The sequence below is a fragment of the Grammomys surdaster genome, unplaced genomic scaffold (genome assembly GCF_004785775.1).
Source record: "Grammomys surdaster isolate TR1022 unplaced genomic scaffold, NIH_TR_1.0 125789, whole genome shotgun sequence".
NCBI lineage: Eukaryota > Metazoa > Chordata > Mammalia > Rodentia > Muridae > Grammomys > Grammomys surdaster.
The window spans coordinates 3,912,233-3,934,695 of NW_021620620.1; the positions used below are offsets into that span (position 1 = coordinate 3,912,233).

The window sequence follows — 22,463 nt, forward strand, 5'->3', positions numbered from 1 at the left end:
GCCGCCCAGCGCTGTGACCCGGGAGAGCGCCGCCGCCGCCGGGCCCGGCCCGCCCCTCGGCCTCCAGCCACAGTTCGGGCCAGCGCTGCTGGGTCCCTGGGTCTGTGCCGAGCTGGGGGAGCGGCCTCTCCATCCTCGGCCAGCCCATGGTGTCCCCTTTCACCACGCCCACGTCTCAGATGAGAAAACTGAGGTGACCCTGGAGATTCACGACGTACAGCGCTAAGGCGTCCAGGAAGACGTTATGATTTCCCGGAGGCCTTTAGATCTCCTTGTTCCCAACTCGGTTATTCCTAAGAGAGATCCAGGCACTTAAGGACTGGGTTCATCTACAAACACACTCCCACGGAGCCTCAGCAGCTGAGAGAGAAACAACTTTCCACTGCTGCCTTGAACTTGACGAAGAAGATGGGGGCTGGGTGAGAATCCCTGGAAAGTTAAAGGATTCACACAGAAGAGTTAAACTTTCTAGGTGAGAGCCTGGAATGTCTGTAACCTCCACGTGCCTCTGAGTCTTCCAATTGTTGCTCTGTTGCAAGGCAATGGTCCCATCCTTCCCGGGTTGTTTACCAAATCAGGCTGAAGTTTGACACCCAATGCCTAATGGTGAACATCAACAGTCATTTTGTGCGTTTTATTTGGGGTTCCTTTGTGTGTGGCCGGATGGGGGCTCTGAAAAAAAGAAGCAGTCAAGTAGGCCTTTGTTAAAAGTGGTTCTTGGAAGTGGGAAGAGGAGAGGAAGAGGAGTGAGAGTGGGAAGAGGAGGAGGGAGAGGAGGCAGAGAGGAGAAGCAGAAGCCCCACATCCTTCCACTTCAAGGGCCTGCGGAAGACTGGGGGAGGTGTGGAGCAAAGCAAGAGAGGTACTGTCAGTGGGTACTGACCCAGCCAATGAGTACTAATCCCGGGGTAGCTTCAGGATGGATTATCCACTCTTCCTGGTCATGGCAATGGGCTTGCCCTTTGGGACCTGCCACCAGGGAGATCCTTCCAGGGAGCAGAGCTTCCCAGGGACTAGACTTACCACCAGGAAAGCCAGGATGGAAACAGCAGCTTCCCCACTGAGCCAGGCCTGTAGAAGCTGCGCTGCTGGGTCAGGCACCAGGTTTAGTGACACATGTGTGCCACCTCAACTACAAAGGAGGCAGAGGTTTGCCAGTGTAGGCAACTTAACAAGAACTTTTCTACCTTGAGCTCCCCCTCCCACAAAGGATGATGATGCCGCTCAGTGGTGCAATGCTTGCTAGCATGTGTCAGACCTTGAGTTTGATCTTCAGTAACACACATGATACACACACACACACACACACACACACACACACGGCAAGGAGACAGAGTTTAGGGTCAAACTGAGTCCTACAGTCCAAGAATGCAAACATCCTTCCATCCTTCCAAGACTTCCATAAAACACCACAGGCACTACTTTGTATGCATGCATAAGCCAGTGACCTATTTAATTCCTTCTGTAAGGCCCCAGGTTGAATAAACTAAGGTTCAAAGTGGACCTAAAGCATGCCCAGGATTCTATGGACACATGGTTCTCTCTCTCTCTCTCTCTCTCTCTCTCTCTCTTTGTGTGTGTGTGTGTGTGTGTGTGTGTGCCCATGGATTCATACACAGAGACTAGGACATTACCATCACCTGTCAAAATAGGGCCACCAGCTGGGACCCAGGTTTCAACACTTCCCTGTGGGGGACATTTCATAGTCAAACTATATCAATGAGTGTTACTTTAGTGCCAAGGACACTGCAGGCTAACTGGACACAACAATCTGGTCCAGTTCCTAGGAGGCAGAAAAGGGGAACCCTAGATCAAAAGACTCTGAGCAAGGGAGTTAGAATAAAGCATATAGGCCTGGAACAGGCCACCTATGTAACTGACCAGGGGACAATGTGCCTCTGATCACGGGTTTTCAAATGTAAGACAAAGCACCTCAGGCCAGTCCTAGCACTTCCAATGAATAAAACAATCACCGAGAAAACGATACAAGAGATGCATGAAATATAGGCAGTTAAAAAGACTCAGTGTATGGTGGATCCAAAATAATTGCTGAAAAAGATATTACTGACAGTATTGGAAAAATTTGCATGCAGACATACTGTACACTACATGAGTGTTATTCCCTGGATATGGTTCCGAAGATAACGTGTTGATGTTGGCACTTGAGGTTTGGCGTTAACAGACATGACAAACTACTCTTAAATAAACAAATAATTGAAGTGAAAGTAAGTATCTGTAACATGTACTCTAAAGTGAGTGTAGAAAGACACTCATGCAGAGAAGGGCCCAACAAGGAGAAGACACACTAGGTGAGCAGCACACAGACTTTATTGTACTATCATTGCAACTTTTGTTGTTTTTCAGAATAAAATCTAGACATGAACATTTGTTTATGGCCAGTGTGGTGGCCTGTGCCTGTGGTGCCAGCTACTTGGGAGGCTGAAGCAGGAGGATTGCTTGAGTAGATTAGTTCAAGGACAGCCTCAACAATAGCAGATCTCATCTTTAAAAAAAAAAAAAAGACTTTCGGTCTGGGCCCAAGCATAGAGTAGGTCACTGGCAGCAGCTCTGTACCCAACCCCAGAAAACCAAGAGAAAGAGGGCCTCCCAGGAGCTTGAACTCAGGCAGCATCCCAGGTAAAAATGAATCACCCGTGATGTCTGCTGTTAGAAGTTCTAATCCAGATGCTGGCCTCCGAACTTATACTACTCAGACCTTTGAAGAGCCACTGACAAGAACATCAAACAGCTAGAGATTGACATCACTAATCTGAAGAAATCCCTCGTTTCACTGTCTGAAGAGACCTCCTAAAACCTCAAAGATCCTTATTGGACTTGATTTACTCTATTACAATAGAAAAGCCTGTGTACAGCTCTTTACTGTGTACAGCCCTTAAAGAAGAAGGTTGCCTTTACATAGACAAGACAAGGAGGGTTAAAGAGAGCATGAAATAGGTCAGTGAAGGCCCTAAGAAAAATCAGAGAGAGAAAGATACAGATGAGTGCTGGTACAAGAATTGGTTTTCAGCCTCTCCAAGGTTGTCAACCCTATTTCCTCACATCTTGGGACCATTATTTGGGTTCTTTTTGCTTTTTTCTGCTGGTCCCTGGCCCTCAAATAGGCGGACTAACTCTGTGATACAACAGATAAATAATTTGGTAGCAAAACCTACTCAGATACATTATCATAAGTTAGCTATGGAGGATCACGAGACTCAAGATGAGGTTGTTACTTTATACAGGGTGTTTCCAAAACCCATCTCCACCCAATCTAAAAGGGGGGACTTCTGCCCCTAGACCAAGCAGAGTGGGGTTACCCAGAACCCCCTCTGACAGGCAATCTGAATTCTTGCTTAGGCTGCAAGGCTAAGCACTGCAAGGGAATATAAATAAAAGATAAAAATATCTATCTGGGTTCCCTGAGGGACAAGCCTGACTGCATAAGGGTTGATGTCAAAAGTGTCCCCACTCCAGGAAAAAGACATGGGGATGGGTATGGCCCTCATGCCTCACTGGACAACGACAGGGGGACTGGAGCCATTACAAGGTCCCCTTCAAATACTGGAGGTCAGGCCTCTATCCCCACCTTTGCAAGTTTAGAATTGCCACAGCCCTTCTATACTTTGAGAAGGGAGGAGATGTCAGGGGCAGCCCTGCTTACACATTGTAGGCCTAAAATCAGCCATAGGCCTAAAATCAGCAATAGGCCTGTCATACACGTATACTATCACCAAGTCTTGGGTCTCAGTGGAAAAACATTGAAACAGATGGCTATAAGCTAATGTAAACAGGCAGCTTTTATGGAAAGTTACAAGCCTGAGTAGTCATAGACCTTGCAAATAGGTAGCCTTGGCAGACAATGCCAACTTCAATAAGGACAAGCAAGTCATAGGCAGAGTCATAGTGACCTGTCCCCTGAACCTCCACCCAGCCGATACCCTGTTCTGAAGATATCTGTATTCCCCCTGAACACCCACACCCCAGTGTCATTCCCTTCCCCATATCCTGCCTTTCTGTGTTTATAACCCCTATGTGAATGAATTACGATTTGAGAAAAATAAATTATAAAAAAAAACCCAACAAACACAAATAGTCAAAGAACAAGCAAGGCAATAAACAAAATTCTGTGAATAAATAAATAAATAAATAAATAAAAATGTTTGTGCTAGGGAGATAGCTCAGAGGATCTGGGGCCAGCCCTGTAAGTCGGAAAGCTGAAATACTGATCTCTAGGACCCTATAAAAGCCAACAGGGTGGAAGCCCACTGTAGTCTGTAAAACTACTGCAAGGTGGGCAGAGACAGGAAATCGCTGGAAAAAGCTAATGAGCCAAAACTGGCAGAGAAGGCAGAGAAGAAAAACTTCAGGTTCTACACAAGGCTGGCTTCAATATACAATGGAAAGAATGACTGAGGAAGACAATGATGTCACCATTGAGCCTACACACACACACACACACACACACACGTATATGTATACATACATATGTATATATATATGTATGTGTATACATACATATATATATACATATATAAATATATGTGCACCCTCATATGTGTGTCACATGTAAACAAAACTCACACATATGCGCCACACACATACATACACACGAAAATGCTTACAGACTATTTAGGATATTCTCCCCTTTATTTTATTGATAGTTGGTTATAAGCATCCTATACTCTTCTAAGATATCATGCAAATTTCCATAGGTCAGTTATCACATGCTGCCATTGAGGACTCAATCCTCCCTCCAATTTCAGAGATATTATCACACAATAGATGACTTAGGTTTTGTACATCCAAAATGTGCACTTGACTATCATAAAGTTCCTGTCTTAGCCTCCTAATAGTTAGAAAACAGAAAACTGAGACATCTCACCACGTCTGACATAGTGGTGCACACTTGCTGAGGCGGAGTTCTGAGTATCCATATGTAGAAGTGAAGACTATCAGCTTGGAGCAGTTCCAGACCAAAAGGCTTATGGAAGCAACAGAGGTCAAAGAAGGAAGGCAGGATGCCCAATGGAGTTGTGTACTTGGAAGCCATCAGCTCCCTGCTGGAAGTGACAGCCTCAGTATCCAGAACACCCTTGGCTGTGTTCAACCCTAATCTCACCTAAGAGGCAAGCCAGTTCCACACGCCATCATATAAAATTAATGTTGTTAGTTTGGGCTTCTTGTTACTATAGTTGTGTGTGTTTGATGTATGAGCCTGTTGGTTTGTAGTTGTGGCTATAAAGTCGGATGTCGGTGCTGGTGTTGCTTTAACCATGTCAACAGCAATAACTTGAGTCAGCACAGTTTTAGGAAGTGTGTTCTTGACCCTAAGAAAGGACAAAACTTGAGGACACTCAACACTGCTCTGGGAATTCTAATAGACCACTTATGTTCGTCTTGCGGGACTGACAATAACCAGGAGCATGCATGTCCTTTCCTTTCCTTTTTATTTCTTTTTTCATTCTTCTGGTGTCAAAACCCAACGAGCCCTCTTCCAAGGAACTTGGCCACTCCAAACCAAGTGGCTGGTCTGACTCTCCTAAGGTATGTATGGATGGTTTGCTGCTGCCGGCTCTTGTCACTGACTGTATTCTCTAGTCTGCCTCTTCAGACACTTCTTACCTCCACCTTAACTAACCATCCATCTCTCTGAGACCACTTAGTAAGTGTCCTGTCCCCCTGCTATGCCCTTCAGGGCCCCCACCACCTTAGTAAGGGCAATTCTGCTTACTATGACACTACTTTGCACCTCTCCAGCTGTTTTATCCTCCACCTGCTCTGACCACTTGTCTCTCTCTCTCTCCTTCTACTGGGTGTCACTGTGGAGCTCCCTGCTTTGTCTATTTTTACTACAAAAGCCACACCGGTGTGCCAGGAAGCTTCTTCTTGCCTTACTAGGCCCCCATCACTCAGGAAGGCACATCTCTCTTCTGTGACTTGAGACATTTCTCTCTGACAAGTTTATCAGTCCTGTTGGGGGTCACCCTAATTGAAATTCTTGTTACCACAACACTTACGTCTTCTGCTCCCTCATGGCTCCTCTCAGCTTTTTCTGGGGACTTCCTCACCTCCCCCTAGGATCTGCCTACAGGCTTCTGGGTTTGTGACCTTTCCTTGTCTGCTTCCCCTCCAAGCTACCTGCTTTATCTTTTCTGTCCCCTCTCGGGTTCATTCTTTGCAAGTTTCCTTGACTGTTCCTAGGAGCTGCCAGGTAAGTCCCACAATTTCTCTATGTCCTTGTGGCTTCTGCAATATTGGAGCCCTCACTAGGGTGGAGAGTTCCATCTCCCTAGGATGAAGATTGTTCCTTCTTGTCCTTTTGACTACACTGATCTTTCTTTTAGCTGACTAACCCTCCCTATAGCCTGGTTCCATTTGTGACCCTTCTTCCCTTTCTCCTTGGACTCAATTTCTTTCTTGGAGCCAGAGCTTTTCTTAAAGCCTTGCTGTCTTGCTGAAAACAGACTTGGCCTCAGTGTAGCTTGCTGGCTAAAGACAGCACACTCAGAGTTACAAAGTGTCCTGAATTCTAACAACTTCTGCCACTGTGTGAACAAAGGATCCCAAATTCTTTTATCTCTAAGTTGTTACAGCTTTCCACTCTAAAATCTCTTATTTGTCTAAAATCTATAATTTTTCCGTGTTCTGCTCTCAAGAAATTCTTTAAGACTACTGTGCAAACTCTGTCTCAGGATTGATTTGTAAGTTCATTGGGTATGGTTAAAGAATCCGTAAAATCTGTAAGTAACAAAGTTTGACTTTAAACTTATAGCAAAAGGTTTATAGTTGAAGCCTATACATAGGAATTTTAATTTGCTACGACATCCTATATATATGATTCAACTCTCATCTAGAATATACTGTATTTGTAACTTAGATTTGACTCTTGTTTAGGAAAACAGTAACCATGGGTTTCTCCTCCATCTTGGCTGGTGACCTTCAAGAAGTAGGCAGCCACATGATTGGCAGCCATCTTTACTAAGGTTGAAGAGTATATACCATGTGACCTCACCATCTTAAGATGATGCTGTCAGAGACCTCTGCCCTCAACGACACAGAAGAACCTAGGGTGATTGTCCAGGTAGCCAACAAGTCTCTGTCATTTTTAATAGATTCAGAAGCTGCTTAGTCTGCACTTCCTGCTTATTCAGGTGAAATTTATCCTACTCTGATCTATGATGATGGTGATGACTAGGCTAGTGACAAATGTATCAGTTTAACATTGGAGACCAAGGCTTCAGCAGCCTTCAAGGTTCTCTTCCTGTGTAAGAATGAGGTCACAAACCTCATTTCCCTAGGCCTCCAGATGAGAAAGACAGTTTTTCTTGCCACCTGATTCTAAAAAGACATAAACTCACAAGACAGGTTTCAAAGTAACTTTTTGCTTTCACTTATTGAAATGAATTTGCGTTATAATAACTGCTGTCATCAATCAACCTCCTGTGTCTCATGGTAAATAATTGAATTTTAAAAAGCGATTTAAGGTCTATAAAAACATGAAAAATGTTTCAAATTTCTTTCCCTTCCTATGCTATTGTTATACTGTGACTTCTGAAGTTCAGAGTTTAACATTAATCAGTGGAGTTCTGAGAAGCTGTTAGACCATCTCTAGTAAGGACTAACTACAATTATTATAGTCACAAGCTCCAGATTTTAAATTCCCTTTGGTTGTCTTCTATGTGTAGACTTAAAAGTCCCTCTCATTGTGCTAAAAACATGTCTATATACACCTAGTCTTCTGGATAGAGAATGAAGTATTAATGCTTTCAACCAAAACTATTTGGGGGTTCCAAAGCTTTTACTATAACTCAAATATGTGAATCTGCTGCCCATTCTACAATGTGGATTTCAGTACAGATTACCAGCAGTGGTAATGCTAGCATCCAAAACTTACCTGTTTTATAAGCTTCAGGGCATCTATCAACTGGAATCCCCCTCTCATGGGTCAAATGAACTCCAGATAAGTTCTATCAATCAACACAACCGGTTTTCCAACCTGCCTATTCCTGAAATTGAGGTCTAGTCCCTTTTCCTGGTCTTGAGACTCCCCTATCCCAACTACTAGGACCATGAGGCTAAAAGTTTCAAATGTACACCTGAAACTTTTCCCTAAACTCCCTTTTTTCTGCCCCTAATATATATCTATTCCAGCAGATTTCTAATCAGTTAAAGACTACAAACTTCCCCAACTGCTGCCTGCATATCCCTAGCCCCAGAGGGTCCTGCAGAGTCTGGGTAGTGAGTAAAACAGCCTGCTCTTCCTGGACTTGGCCAACATTTCAGTTTTTTGGGTCCCCAACAACAATGTGCCAGTGTCAGCAGGAAGTAGTCATAGAAGATTTTATCAACCCCTATCATTCATATGATCAAGAAATCTGGGATATTAAGTGTTTGAGGTGTTTATTTACATATCAAGGAGGCATCCAGCTTCTCCCAGCATCCCTCAGTCCCTACCTGTTACAGGCTATGGCTGGCATACTGCGCCCTCTGTCCTAAACTCACCAGCGCAAGCTAGGCTGACCTTACCCCAGAGGCTCTTCCTTATATAACCCAAACATTTTGGCTACCTGCCCCCCTTTGTACCTTTGGCCTCTTGGCTGCTGCACCTGATTCCTTCTATTCTGCTTCCCTTCCCCTCCCCCTCCCCCCACATGGCCCAGCTCAGCCTAATCATGTCTACTCTGGACTCTCCCAGATGTCCCTGTCCATGCTTTATGTTCTTCCTTTATCTACAATAAACTTTTTCCTCTACCATACCGGGAAACAGTCATGTTCTTTCCTTTTCTCTTTCTTCTTTTTTTCATTCAGTTTGTTTCTTCTGAGGCCTACCTTCCTCTTGGGTTATAGATGCCCACTGTGGTAGTTTAAATGGAAATGGCCCTATAGGCTCATAGAGATGGGCACTATTGGGAGGTGTGGACATGTTGGCGTAGGTACAGCATTGTTGGAAGAAATGTCACTGGGAGTGGACTTTGAGGACTTGAAGTTCAAGCCAGGCCTAGTTAGTGTGTGTCATTCTCTTCCTGCTGCCTGCAGATCCAGATGTAGAACTCAGATACCACCCTAGCACCATGTCTGCCTGCATGCCACTATGCATCTGGCCATGACAATAAGGGACTAAACCTCTGAACCATAAGCCCGTCCCAATTAAATACTTTATAAGAGTTGTAGTGGGTGTCTCTTCACAGCAATAGAAACCCCCAAACTAGGATAGTATCCTCCTCAGTAGTGTAGACTTTACATGCTTCTGCAAGGCCAGTGTATTAAAGAACTGATCCAAAGGTCAGCATTGTAATGTAGTGGGACCTGTAAGACTACAAGGTCAGGGAATGGCTCAGAAAGTAAAGTGCTTGCAATGCAATCACAGCATCTTAGTTTGATTACCAGCACCCATGTGAAAAGCTGGGCATGGTAGTGTAAACTTAAGATTTCAGATCTAAGAAGGTAGAAATAGGAGAATCAGTAAGCCCCAGGTCCCAGTAAGAAATGCTGTCTCAGAAAATAAAGCAACAAACAAGAAGTAAGGGGTCCTGAGGAAAGGTATCTAAGGTTGACCTCTGACCTCCACAGTCACACCCACCCATGTACATACTCATAAACATGCACACCCACCCACTTATACTATATACAACATGAGAGAGAGAGAGAGAGAGAGAGAGAGAGAGAGAGAGAGAGAGAGAGGAGATTTTATTAGATCCCTGAGTGTGTGTCCTTACTGGAGTTCTGAGATTTAGTTTTCTTCTTTTCTCTTTTTCCTACACAGATACCAGACAAACAAGTTTCTTTTGCTATATGTCCACACCAGCATAGTGATCTGTCCCACCAGCCTAAAAGCAACAGAACCAAGCAATGTAATTGACTAAAATGTTCAAAACTGTGAGGAAGGGTGTGGCTTGGTTTCTGCCCCTGGAGCAGAGCCACTAGAGTGTGGATCTTCTTGAGTGTGGTGGTTGCTGTATGGGTAAGGCTTGTTTGTACATATTTTACTTTATGTTCCTCCTTCAGAAAATGTTCTCTCTGCTAATGACTCCATGATAATCTGAAACAGCACAATTCCAGGAAACAAAAATGTGTCTGGCATTCCTCAGCAAAATGTTAACACGGTGACCTTCAAGACAGGGCTAAAGGCTGTGGGAAAGAACTCTGAAAACATGAGCTCAGGAATACATAAATCTATATAAGAGCTGCTCTTTACAGGATTTCTCAACTGTGCAAAATGTAAGAATGAAGATCTCTGAGTTCAAGGTCTGTCTACAGAGCAAGTTCCAGGACAGTCAAGCTTAGGAAGTGAAAGAGTTGGAAAAACAGAAAGCTGGTGATAATGTAATAGAACAAGGGGGCCATGTTCCAGTCCCAGCAAACATCAGAACTTGGCAGTTTCGGCCATGTGGCCCTGTCTTTAGGGTCAAGGGGTTAAGGTTATAAACTGATATTCACGGAATAGTCAAAAGGAAACCTTGGGTAAATGATTAAATTGATAAGCAAATCCAAAAAAAGTACCTTATAAAAAATAAAGGCATCAGCTTAAGTCTGCAAGAGAGAATTATCTCAGGCAGAGAGCTATCTTGAGCAGAGAGCTATCCCAAGCAGACTTCAGAGCTATAAGCTTGCAGTCCTTCATTGACTCTGAATCATTTCTTCCACCACTTCCAAACACCCCTTCCTCAAGATGAGGTAGGTCCTCAGCAGTTTTCAAAACTGGATTACCCCAGATATTTGTTATAGTAAGAGAAAGCTAACAATACTTTCCATTCTGGAAAGGAGCATAGCTGACTAATACATGTGGCCTTTCTCTATACAGCTTTATGCCTTCACTTCCCCTTGTAAGGGCACCAGTTACACTGAATTAAGACCCCTTGCTGATCCACAATGGTGGTTGTGCTTATTATCATGTTTATTAAGATATAATCCATATGCCATAGAATTTAATTTTTAAGTGTACAATTGAGTGCCTTGTTACAGTTACAAAGCTTTGCACTCATTTCTAATTTTGAAATGTGTTTATCACTCTGAGAAGAAACACTGCAAAAGTTAGTGTCGTTCCCACTCCCATGCATCCTCTTGGCTGAATGCTTGGCAATTTCTAATATGCTTACTGTCTCTGTAAATGCACATATTTTGAATATTTAATATGTACAGAGTTGCACATAAGGTAGCCTTTGTGGCTGGCTTTTTTCACATTGCATAGGGTTTTCAAGTTTCATTTATTTATATGGTAGATCAGTACACATTTTATAGCTGAATAATATCCAATTGTGTAAATATATACTGTATGTTTTATCTGTTCACCATTTGGTGGACATGGTTATTTTCACATTTTTATACTGAGTAATGTTGCTTCTGAATATTCACATAATAAATTTCCATGTACAAAAGTTTTCAAGTCTCAAATTTTACACCTATGATTTTATAACTATAGGTATAACTATCTGAGTTTTATAGTTTTAGCTTATATGTTAATGTCTTTCCCATTCTCTCTCTTTTTCTCTTTTCTTTCTCTTCTCTCTGTGTGCATATATTTTTATAGCATGGTAGGAATTCAACTCCATTCTGTGTTTTAAAGATTTATTTTTATGTGCATGTGTGTGTACCTGAGTGTATGTATATGCACTATGTTTGTTCAGATGCTCATGGAGGCCAGAATGAAGCATCAGGTCCCCTGGAGTTAAAGGCAGTTGTAAGTCGCCATGAGAGTTCTGAGAACCTGGGTCCTCTACATGAACAATAAGTGCTCTTAACTGCTAAGCCATCTCTCCAGCTCCTCAATTCTACTCCTTGCCTTCAGATATCTAGTTGTCTGGCTTCATTTGCTGGAAAGATTAATTTTAGCCAATTGAATTGCCTTGCTTGGTGTCCGTATCTGAAAAGCAATTGATCACAAATACAGGGGATCACTGGCTATTGCTTATCATGTTTGTATAATATTTTTGCAGCAAGACTGGAGTCTAGTAGGAAAGGGTTTTAATACAGATTTAAGCACAAGAATTATAAAAAATAGAGAGACATGAAGAGCAGAGAAGTGTGTGGCCTAGAGCGAGTGCAGGCTCAATATGTCCTCTTCATATTTATTGAATCATGGGATTGTTCTTTCAATATGATTGCCAGAAGTCATATTTTTAGCTATCCTTACCAAAAGATAACTGAAACTCAGTCAAGGTGAATTATACTTTTAAACTTGGTTAAATTTGATGACCATGTGTGTGTGAGAGAGATTAATACATCATTTGCCTTTTAATGCCATCCTTGCTAGGCTTTATTATTATCGGCTTCATGCAAGAAATGAGATCTATTCTCCACAAATGTTTGTGGTCCCTTGAAAACTAGGGAAGGGTTTTTCATCTGGTACTAGCCTTATGTGGAGGTCCCAGAAAAGTGATATTTAAACCACAACTGAATGTCCAATGCTGTTGAGCTAAAGATGTTTTAGAAGCCAGTCACTGTGAGAAGCATAATTTTACCCTCTCTCCCATGCACATCATCCAAAGAGCTCCTTCCAGATTTGCTTACCTGAGATTCCCATCATCCTTCATTTGCCCAGCATCCTCTTCATCTCTTCTCTGTTCTTCAGCTGGCATTTAATCTAATCTAAAATCAGCACAGCCAGCGGGACTAGACATGTATGCCTTCCCAGGTACCTTCATCTGTCTTTCAATTCAAGCTGGATTCCTGGTGGTATGGTTAGAATACAGTTTGTAGCCAAGCTACACACAGCACCCATGAGACCTTGATGAAGTCTTGGGTCACTCAGCAACAAAAGAGAACTAAGGCTAGGAACCACATCTTGTGGGGCTGTAGAGAATGTACATGACTTAGTATGGATAGAGCTATGACATCAACACGAAGTCTTTACACAAAGTCTTGAGAGTATCAGAGCTCATGTAAACATGCCTTTGAAGGGTGGAACTCTAGACTTGAGCTACTGTATCTGACCTTAGTATCACCATCTACTGAATTTCACATAAAAATATTCCTTTCTCATTAGTGTTTCTAGCTCAACAGTCTCTTCTTTCCTTAGAGTGTGCTTAGAGTCTACCTACTGAGTCCCCTCCTACGCCCAATAGCTGACTACAGACAACATGGATCCTGCAGCATCTTTCAAAGCACATTCAGACTGCCTTTTTAAATGGATGATATCCTCATGCCTGATTCTCTGAACCCATAGAGGGGCTAGAGGGGCTACATCCTACGTGAGGCCCATGGAACACACCATGGTCTCAGGTAATCATACACAGTAGGTAATGATAACTTATCTCCACTCTTAAGTTTCACCCTTTGGCATCCCACACCTTTCAAACCAGCACCCTTCTAGATACTTCTCAAGCTTACTATTCAGCATCCAAATGAATCTCCTCCTCTTTCCTCAACCCCAACTCCATTCTTTTAGCTCTAACATTCACCACCACACACCCAAAGAAAATGCCAGGTCACCTCCCTCAGTGGATACTAGCCAGGTACCATAGTCACCACCTTCTGAATTTCACTTGAATTCCCCCAGCTGTCAGACTCCATGGACCCCTTGTCCCCAGCCAAACTGCTCATCTCTTTCCTCCACCATGTTCACTGGTGTCGTTCACAAATGCAGTCTGACTTGTTGAACATTCAAGGACTCCTTGATAGTTCCAAGGGGTGAGAACTCAGGTTCTGTGACTTGTTCTCGAAAGCCCTGCTTGACTACCATCTGCATGCAACAGAACACAAGCTTATTTCCATGTCAGTTTTTTTTCTTTCTTTTCACCCCTCTCTGCCTCAGTTCTTGATTTCTCTGGCTTCATCTTCAATTTCTCTCTCTCCCCCTCCACTGGTTATTTTCATTAGAATATACACACTTACTTCCATTCTCAGTTTCCTTTTGGTCCATCATTTCTTTGCCACCAAGGTAGTTTCAAACTTGCCCCTAGAGATTTGTCTCATGGCTAAACCTGACCAGTGCCCATCTGACCTCTGCTCTTCTCAGCCACTGAGCCTGCTTCATAAAACCCAAAGGAAATGGTAGCTTCATCCTCAGCTCACCCAACTTCCCTAGCAGTTGGCGCTGCTCCCCTTGTCTGAGAACCACATTTCCTTACATCAGTTGGCTCAGAAGAATAACCCTATGAAGTATCCCCTCCCCATTTCTTGGTCTTTTTGTTCCAAGCTGAGCTATCTTCCCGGACTACTCAGTTCTATTTCCCAGCCCATCCTGTCCAACTCCACTCCAGCTCCCTAGAGTTTCATCCGCTTCTGTTGGAATTCTGTTAGCCTCCTCATTTATGGTTCTGAGTCAGACTTGTCTCCTGGTCTAACTCAGAAACCACTTCACAGTCAACATCACTGCTTGATCTTACCTTTAGTGTTTAAGATTCTCATGTCCCAGGTGACCAGTATCTCAGAACTACGTCCACATGCAAACCATGCACATGCAGAGACATGCTCATGTAAGGCACACACATGTGGATGCTCACAAACACATTCACACCCACCCACATGTGCACATATGTCCACATTAAACATACTGCAATCTTCCACCAGGTAGCAAGTATTATTTCCTATCAACTGACGACTCTATCTTGGCACACACTTTCCTTTGTCCTCAAGACCTTCATACTTGATTCCTCAAATACATCTTGAATGAAATCATTCCTCTCGTCCCAACTAGATCATCATCATCCTTGGCCTAGACTCTTGCCTAGCTTACAAATCTCCCCGCCTCTTTTTCCTTTTGCTACGTTCCCGATTCTTACATTCATTCAACAGTGTGCTTTTAAAGACGTGGGCTGATCTTGTCACTTGCTTCCTTAAACCAGCACATGGAATGAGGTGTAAGCTAAGGTTACATGGTGGAGAAAAATCCAGAGAAGAGCAACATGTTGGCCAGAAGATAGGGAAGAACTTCATCCCACTTGAGTATGTGTGCCAAAGCTCTAAGGTTTGAAATCTTAACACTTTAAGAGACGCCAGTGTAGCCAGAGCATAGCCAGAGAAGCAGATAGTGCCGAGGCAGTGTCCTGCAGGTCAGGGAAAAGATTTTTGCAATTATTTTAATCAGTTCACCCACTGGCCATATGGTTTCCTAAACCATACCCACCTCTGTTTTCATTTCTTTGATCCTCTTCTTTCTCCTGTCCATAGTCTGTGTCTGCCACATGGTAGGTGCTATGTCTTCACTGAAAGCATGAAGAGCATTACCTCCATCGCTGCTGCAGGCTCAAGTGGATGGCAGGTGTCTGTACATACTGAGTCATTCTACCTCCAAAGGCCCTCGTTTTCCCTAGCTCATGCGTTCTTAACCAGGAGCAATCTTACCACTGTGGCACAGCTACTACCTGTGTGTATCTTTTATTGTCATAGGAGGGAATACCCATGGCCTCCTCAAAGAACCATTTAACTCAGTGTCAGCAATGCTGTCTTTGCAAACCCTCATAGTATTCTGTCTGGCCTATTTGGTGTATGAGCACCTTCTGACCAAATGGCTTATCTTAGAGCCCCTCTTCTTGGGTCCTTGAACCTTCCGAATGAGATTAACGCTTTGCTTTACGACTTACTTTGTCGTGTGCACCATGGAGCTTGCGTACAGGTTGAGCATCCCCACTCCCAGGAACACAAACACAAGCTGTGACCAGCTGCCAGTCTGAAGCCTTCTAAGTACTGGCATATGTCAGAAGCAGAAGATTTCACACTTGATCCCACATACTGAGGATTGAGCACAGTGAAAAACAGGCACTGTGAAGATGTTAGGTAGAATCCCTTCTGGGTAAACATATAGGGCATGTATGAGATCAATGGATTTTGTTTACATTTAGATCATATTCCCAATATGTCTCATTGTGCATATGCAAGTAGTCCAGCTTCTGGAAGAGTGTGAAATGACTGGACTCCAGGTATTTCTATTAAGGGTTACTCAACTCACACAGGCTCCCTCAGCCATATTCCTAACCCAGTGACCCTGGCTGAGGTCTTTGTTTGCTCCCCTCGGCTCTCTGTAATGGTTAGGAAGAGGGTGTGGACCAGATTGATAACATTTGAAATGTGTTTGAATGGACAGGAAAGAAGGACTTCCCAAGCACCAGTTTCTATGAAGCTGCATGGCTCACCTACACAGCCACCCACTTACAAACCCAACCTGGTAGCATGGTTCACTCAAGACATTGGGTACCATTTTGTCTTATTCAAGTTTAATCCCAACAACATAAGACATAGATTTAGGGCATATGACAGATTCCTAACAATGAAAAAAATAGAGCCGAAGCTTCATTTGCAGTTGGCTCCCCTGTGAGTCACTTGTACTTGAACAGCAAGTGTGGACTGCTGCTGATCCTTCAGCAAAAATACAAATCCCTGTGGCCACACACTTGCCTGGTTCCCATCTTGCATCCACCATCAGGAACTCTTGAAGCCCTCTTCTTTGGATTCGGGTTTTGAAATGGACTCTAGTGGAAATGCTCCGCCTTGGGGAAAGGCTCCCACTCCGCCCACCTTTGCTGCTCCACATGCCACATGGATGGCTTTCCCCCCACCACCCTGGTCCTCTCCCCCTGCTCTGGTGGCTCTGGTCCGGCTGGCTGGAAAAGGAGCAGCAATCCAAAATGATGGAGGGAGGGCGGGCAGCTCACCTCCGATCTCTACTTTCCCTGTTGCTGCAGTGGCTGTTGTTTCTGCTGCTGTTGCGGTGGCGGCGGCTGCTGCCTCTGCTGCTGCCTCTGCTGCTGCTTCTGTGACTGTGGCTGTGGCTGTGGCTGTGGCTGTGGCTGAGTCTGCGGCTGCGGCTGTGGCTGCTGCTGCGACGGCTGCTGCTGCTGCTGCTGCTGCTGCTGCTGCTGCTGCCGGGGAAGCACCTTGGTTTGGAGCCTGGTACATTCACTACTGTCCGAAGGGCTCTGCTCCTCCTCTACAGGCTGCTGGTCCTGCCTTTGATCCCGGGCCCGCTTCCTTTCCAGCATCTCTTCGAAGAATATTTGGCAGCTGAATCCATCTTGGATCCCATGCTGGGCGTGATCCAGCAGCGCCTCCAGCGTAGGGAAGACTCTGCAGCAGGCCACACAGCGCAAGCCGTGGTTAGTGGTGACCAGCCAGTCTGGTGGTGCTCGTAGCTCCTGCATGCAGCAGTCCACAGGGTCCTCAGTCTGAGGGCAGTAGTGCTTACAGGCTTCCAGCTCCCAGCGCAGGTCTGTGTTGGAGGCCATCTCGAAGGAGGAGCCTTTCCGCCGCTGACGCTTGATGAACTCGGCCTCCCGGATAAGGGGTTTCCTGGTGACTGGCTCGAAGCCATCGTCAGTCTCCCAAGCCACTGCCACGCCACGCACGGTCTGCACGTGGGTATACAGGGCGCACACGCTCTCAGGTGGCGTCTCCTGCTGCTCCTCGGACTTGCTAGAGTCCCAGGACTGGTACTGAGAATAAGACTGATACTCAGAGGACGACTGGGATGATGGAGAGCTGCTCCAGCCCAGCACGCCCTGTGCCCGGGCTGCCAAATAGATGTCGTCCTCTGGGAGGAAGGCAGGCCCTGGCCGCGGAGATGACTCATTCTTCTTCATGGTCCCTGAGAAGTGGAAGGACAGTTTCATCAGTGTGCTCAGAAAGGCTTCAAGCGTAACTTTCCTGAGAAATCACAAAAAACCATGCAGGCTCTGGCGGCTTTGGAAAGGTGTGTGTTATTCATCAGAGATGACCATAAAACTATCTCACAGGGAGATAAGGATAAAACAATGTGTAAATGTTATCAACTGAAGTGTAAAAAGCCAACACCTGATAAACTGGAAAGTAGATTGTGGTGCAACCACAGAATGCAATTGTATTCATGGATTAAAATAAACAAGGAATGTGTGCAGAACAGACACAAAAAGTAATGCACCTGCTAAATGAAAGAAGCCATCACCTGATCTCACTTAGAAGGCATTCTAGAAAAAGCAAATCTGTAGGGACAGAACAGTTACCAAGAGCTGGAGGGATAAGCAGGACATAAAGGAGCCTTAGGGAACTCTTGGGGGTGATGATAATAGTCTGTGCTTTGGCTGTGACTGTCACATAAACAGTGTCACAGTTCCTTCCACTGTACACATCACATACTGTGCAGACATCAGTTCAACAAAACACACTTGAAAACCAAGAATGGAACAGAGCTATGGAGTAGTGACACCCCAGCTTCTCCATCTCTGTTTGTGACTTATCTCTATCTCGGGTGGCCTCTCATCCACTCCTTGGAAACTTGTTGTGTCCCTGTCACCATGTAAGAGTGTACTATGTCTTCATTCCTTTAAGATTCACAGCAAGCCTAAGAAATTTCACTCTCATGATTTTCATCCCACCAAGGAAACTGAGGCAGAGAATCTGCATAACAAATAGAGCCCCTTGACTTCAAGAGCAGATCTTCTAAAGTGCTGCCTGCAGACACACCTTGGTATCCAATGAGTTGGCATTCTAGATAGCAAGTGTCCATGAACTATAAAGGAGTGTTTATGTTACTACAGATCTTACAGGATTAACATTATTTTTTCTTTAAGCACACATCAAAATCAATAAAGGTCTCATTCTTGTCTACATATCTCCTGAAATAGCCCTATAGATGCACAACAGCATAATAAGTACCAGCTTCCCCCAAAGACCACTTTTCTCATCTGCTTTGTGTGATCAACACACCCCTTTGATCCCTTTCCCCATCTATTGACCACCTGGCCAGCACACTCCTGTGCTCTCCTCTGCGGTGTCTGGGCTGGCCATGCCCACGGCGGTCCCATTGATTGGTGTCTGTTCTCCCCTGTGCTCCATGAGATGGCGTTTCATGACTTCAAACCAGCACCCTGAATCTTAGTGAGAGCTGGTGTGGGCTGTGCTGAAGTCCTCCAGCCAGCCCCAGCCTGAGTGGCCACATGGTCACTAGGATCCTGGCTTTATTCTGTGATGTCATCAGTGACACGGGTGTGTTCTGTGACCCTTGGCCAGGCTAAAAGTCCCTGCCAGGTTACCAGGAAAGGGTCCCAGTGTGAGTTTATTTTCCTCTGTGACCTTTTCTCCTCAGTTTCTTCTCAGGAACACAAACACAAAAACCCAGGCACATGCTCTCAAGTATGTGTACAAAAATAAAGACTTTTGTTTTGTTTTGTTTTAACAGCATCAGCTATACGTATTCACACACAATTATCTTCCCTGTTTGTTTTTTGGAGACAGTATCTCCTCATGTAGCTGAGGTCAACCTTGCACCAACCCACACTGGTCTCAAAGTACCCATTACCCCACCTTCGTGTCCTGAGTGGTAAGATGGATACCACACCAGACAGATCCAGTCTCTCTTCAAATGCAATCTCTAAAAGAATAGAGATGTCCTTCATCTTTCTCACTATATGGCTTATACTTAAGCACTATTCAACATATCAACCACTGCTATAGAAGTACTTGCCAAGTCAGTGAATAAACAGTGACTACATTTAGTTAATAAGGCTATAACCTACCTCCTCTGGCTCTCTACTCCCTATACCCCAAAGCCCTGTAGTTCCCAGACATTGCTAGACCCTCTCACATAAGGACTTTGAGAACCACCTTCTCCTCAACTTATACAATCAGCCTAGCACAAGTCTGGCTAGCCACCTCTCTCTCCTGCAGCATTTCCTATCATGTACATACATTTGCATAGTTTTCATACACTTCCTGCATCAAGCTGACTGCTTCTCTGTGTCGCCAGCTTTAGTCCCTTGATTTCTAAATTCTCAACAGTTATAAAAAGTGATGGGTTTATGAGAACCCCAATGTTCCCAAAGCAACCCTAACACCTTCCACCCAACAAGCAAACATCTTCCACCCAGAAGGTAAAGCTACTACACAAAGACCTATCCTAGGGAGCTCTACTGAGCCTTGGAAAGTCCTACCTGCAGCAACAGAGAACCATTGTTCACACTTGGAAGAGGAAACTGTGTGCCCTTTCTTTCCATATAAACACAAAGGCATTCCTTGTTAAAAAATAATAATAATTAAATAGAAACAAAAACCAAGGGTGCCAGTACAAAATTTGGATCGATGTTAGAGGGAAGTTAGACCATTTAAGGGATAATGCAAATAACAAATGTCTTGGGGAAACAGAATACTCAGCCAGTAAATGACCCTGAACATTTTGTATTCAGTAGTATAAAAAGATGAACTCTGATCTCACCTCGCGTGAGACAACTGGAATATTTTCAAATAGCTTGAGGTTACATTTTAGCAATAACTGTGTAGAGAGTAAAATAACTTCTATGAAATTTTAGGGTGGCTTTACTAAGTGGTATCTGTCTATGCAAGCACGAAGGGTCTTTTTATTTTTAAATTTTTATTATATTTTGTTTGTTTATTGCAAGTGGGGAGCATGGAAAGGGGTACACATGTGTCATAATGTGTGTGTGGAAGTCAGAGGATAACTTAGAGAAATCTGTTCTCTCCTTCTACCTGGTGGGTCCTGGGGATTAGATTCAGGTTGTCAGACTTGGTAGCAGTTGCCTTTATCCACCGAGCCATCTGGATGGACCCTTTCTGGGTCTTTGTTGTGTCAGTGTGTTATCAAATCTTGTTTATCATTCACAGTGCTAGGTGGTGCTACTTGGAGTCCCCACCCTGGAGAGAGGTTGGTCAAATCTTAAATTGAAGACTATCCTAGAATGCACTGTGAGATCTAGTCTCAAAAAAAAAAACCATGAAAACAAAAACCAAAGTTTTGGTTTGTACTTGCATTTCTCTGTCTTAGTGAAATGAAACAAAGAAGTAAAGGAAATTAATAAGCATTCCCCTCCACAATTAATTAGATAGCTAAGAGATGTCTGAGAAGCCATTTCTTGTAGCCATCATAAGGGAACTGAAACTTAAAAGCTCACTTGTCTAGTGCCTCACAGTCTCCACTTATAAACGAGGCAAAAGTGAGAAAGACTGATGATAGCAAGTGCTGGTGAAGACCAGTGAACAATTTCCCCACAGCTCTCTTAACAGAGAAACTTAAGTTTCTCAAAGAAGTTCAGCTGTACCCACCCAGTACTCGGTAGATGTCAATGGACATGCTTTACACTGCACACATCACTATCATCTCTGTCCTGGGAAGGAGCCACGTCTGGATAATGTAAAATGGCACACAGAGAAACACTGATTCCAGCTGTGGCTAGTGATAGAAAAAACAGGAAACATTCAGATAGCCACCAAAAGAAAGAAATGGTCAAAGAAAACACAATGCAAACAAACTATGTAACACCATTTCAAAATGAGAGATGCATGTATTAACATTCAAATTTGGTGATAATCTCACCAGTATAGAAACTATATGTGTACCCTTCTCCATAAAAGACTCAAATAGATCCTGTATTGAACATATATATAAAGGCCCGAAGAGAATGTGAAAAAAAGACTCAAGCAAAAGCAGCCCTCCTCAGAAACAAATAATTAGTTGGATTGTGGGAGACTGACTTTCCCACAGATGGTGCACTAGTTGACTTTTCTGTTGCTGTGATAAAATACCATGACCAAAAACAACTCAGGGAAGAAAGGATTTGCTCTGGTGTATAGTTCCAGAGGGTCAGAGTCCAAAGCAGTTGAAGATGTGACAACAGCTACAGCTGGCTGATCACATTTTCATACACACCAGGGAAACAAAGCAAAAGGACAGGAAATAGACCAATGCTGTAAGAGTCTCAGGCCCGCTCTCTTCCTCTAGCAAGGCTCCACCTCATTGTTGGCCAGTTTTCTATCAACTTGGTGAGAAAAACACCACAAGTGAGAAAATTCCTCCATAAGACTGGCCTGTAGGCAAGTCTATGGAGTGTTGTCTTGACTGACGACAGACTGATAGATGTGGGACTGCCATCCCACAGAGGGCAGTCTGATCCCTGGACATGGTGGTCCTGAGTTGTATAACAAAGCAGGATGATCAAACCATGAGGAGTGTCTTAGGATTTTACTTCTGTGATCAGACATCACGACCAATGCAAGTCTTATAAAGGACAGCATTTAATTGGGGCTGGCTCACAGGTTCAGAGGTTCAGTCCATCGTCATCAAGGTGGAAGTATGGCAGCATCTAGGTAGGCATGGTGCAGGCAGAGCTGAGAGTTCTACATCTTCATCTGAAGGCTGCTAGTGGAAGACTGACTTCCAGAAAGCTAGGGTGAGGGTCTTAAGCCCACACCCACAGTGACAGACCTACTCCAACAAGTCCACACCTCCAAATAGTGCCACTCCCTGGGCCAAGCATATTCAAACCATGACAAGGAGCAAGCTAATAGGCAGTGTTTCTCCATGGTCCCTACTTCAATTCCTACCTCTAGGTCTTGGCCTTGAGTTCCTACCTTAATGTGCCTTTATGATGGACTGTGATGTGGTAGTGTAAGCAGAATGAACTTTCCTCCCCAAGCTACTTGTGGCCATGGTGTTTAGCAGAGCAATAGAAAACCTAAAACAACCTCCAAAAGTTCTATCATCTCCCCGAGAAGAGCCCTACCAACTGGGGTCAAGTATTGGAGTATATGAAACTACAGGAACA

At 44.1% G+C, this 22,463-nt stretch overlaps 1 protein-coding gene across 1 annotated transcript; it reads right to left on the bottom strand.

Moving 5' to 3' along the window:
* Nucleotides 1-16,534: 16,534 nt before the first annotated feature.
* On the bottom strand, nt 16,535-18,759 carry Fam170b (family with sequence similarity 170 member B). The gene is made up of 2 exons (XM_028789093.1): nt 18,645-18,759; nt 16,535-17,518 (listed from the first exon to the last, which is right to left on the bottom strand). Exons 1-2 carry the CDS (start codon nt 18,757-18,759, stop codon nt 16,599-16,601), a joined length of 1,035 nt encoding a protein of 344 aa, XP_028644926.1. The 3' UTR covers nt 16,535-16,598.
* Nucleotides 18,760-22,463: the final 3,704 nt, after the last annotated feature.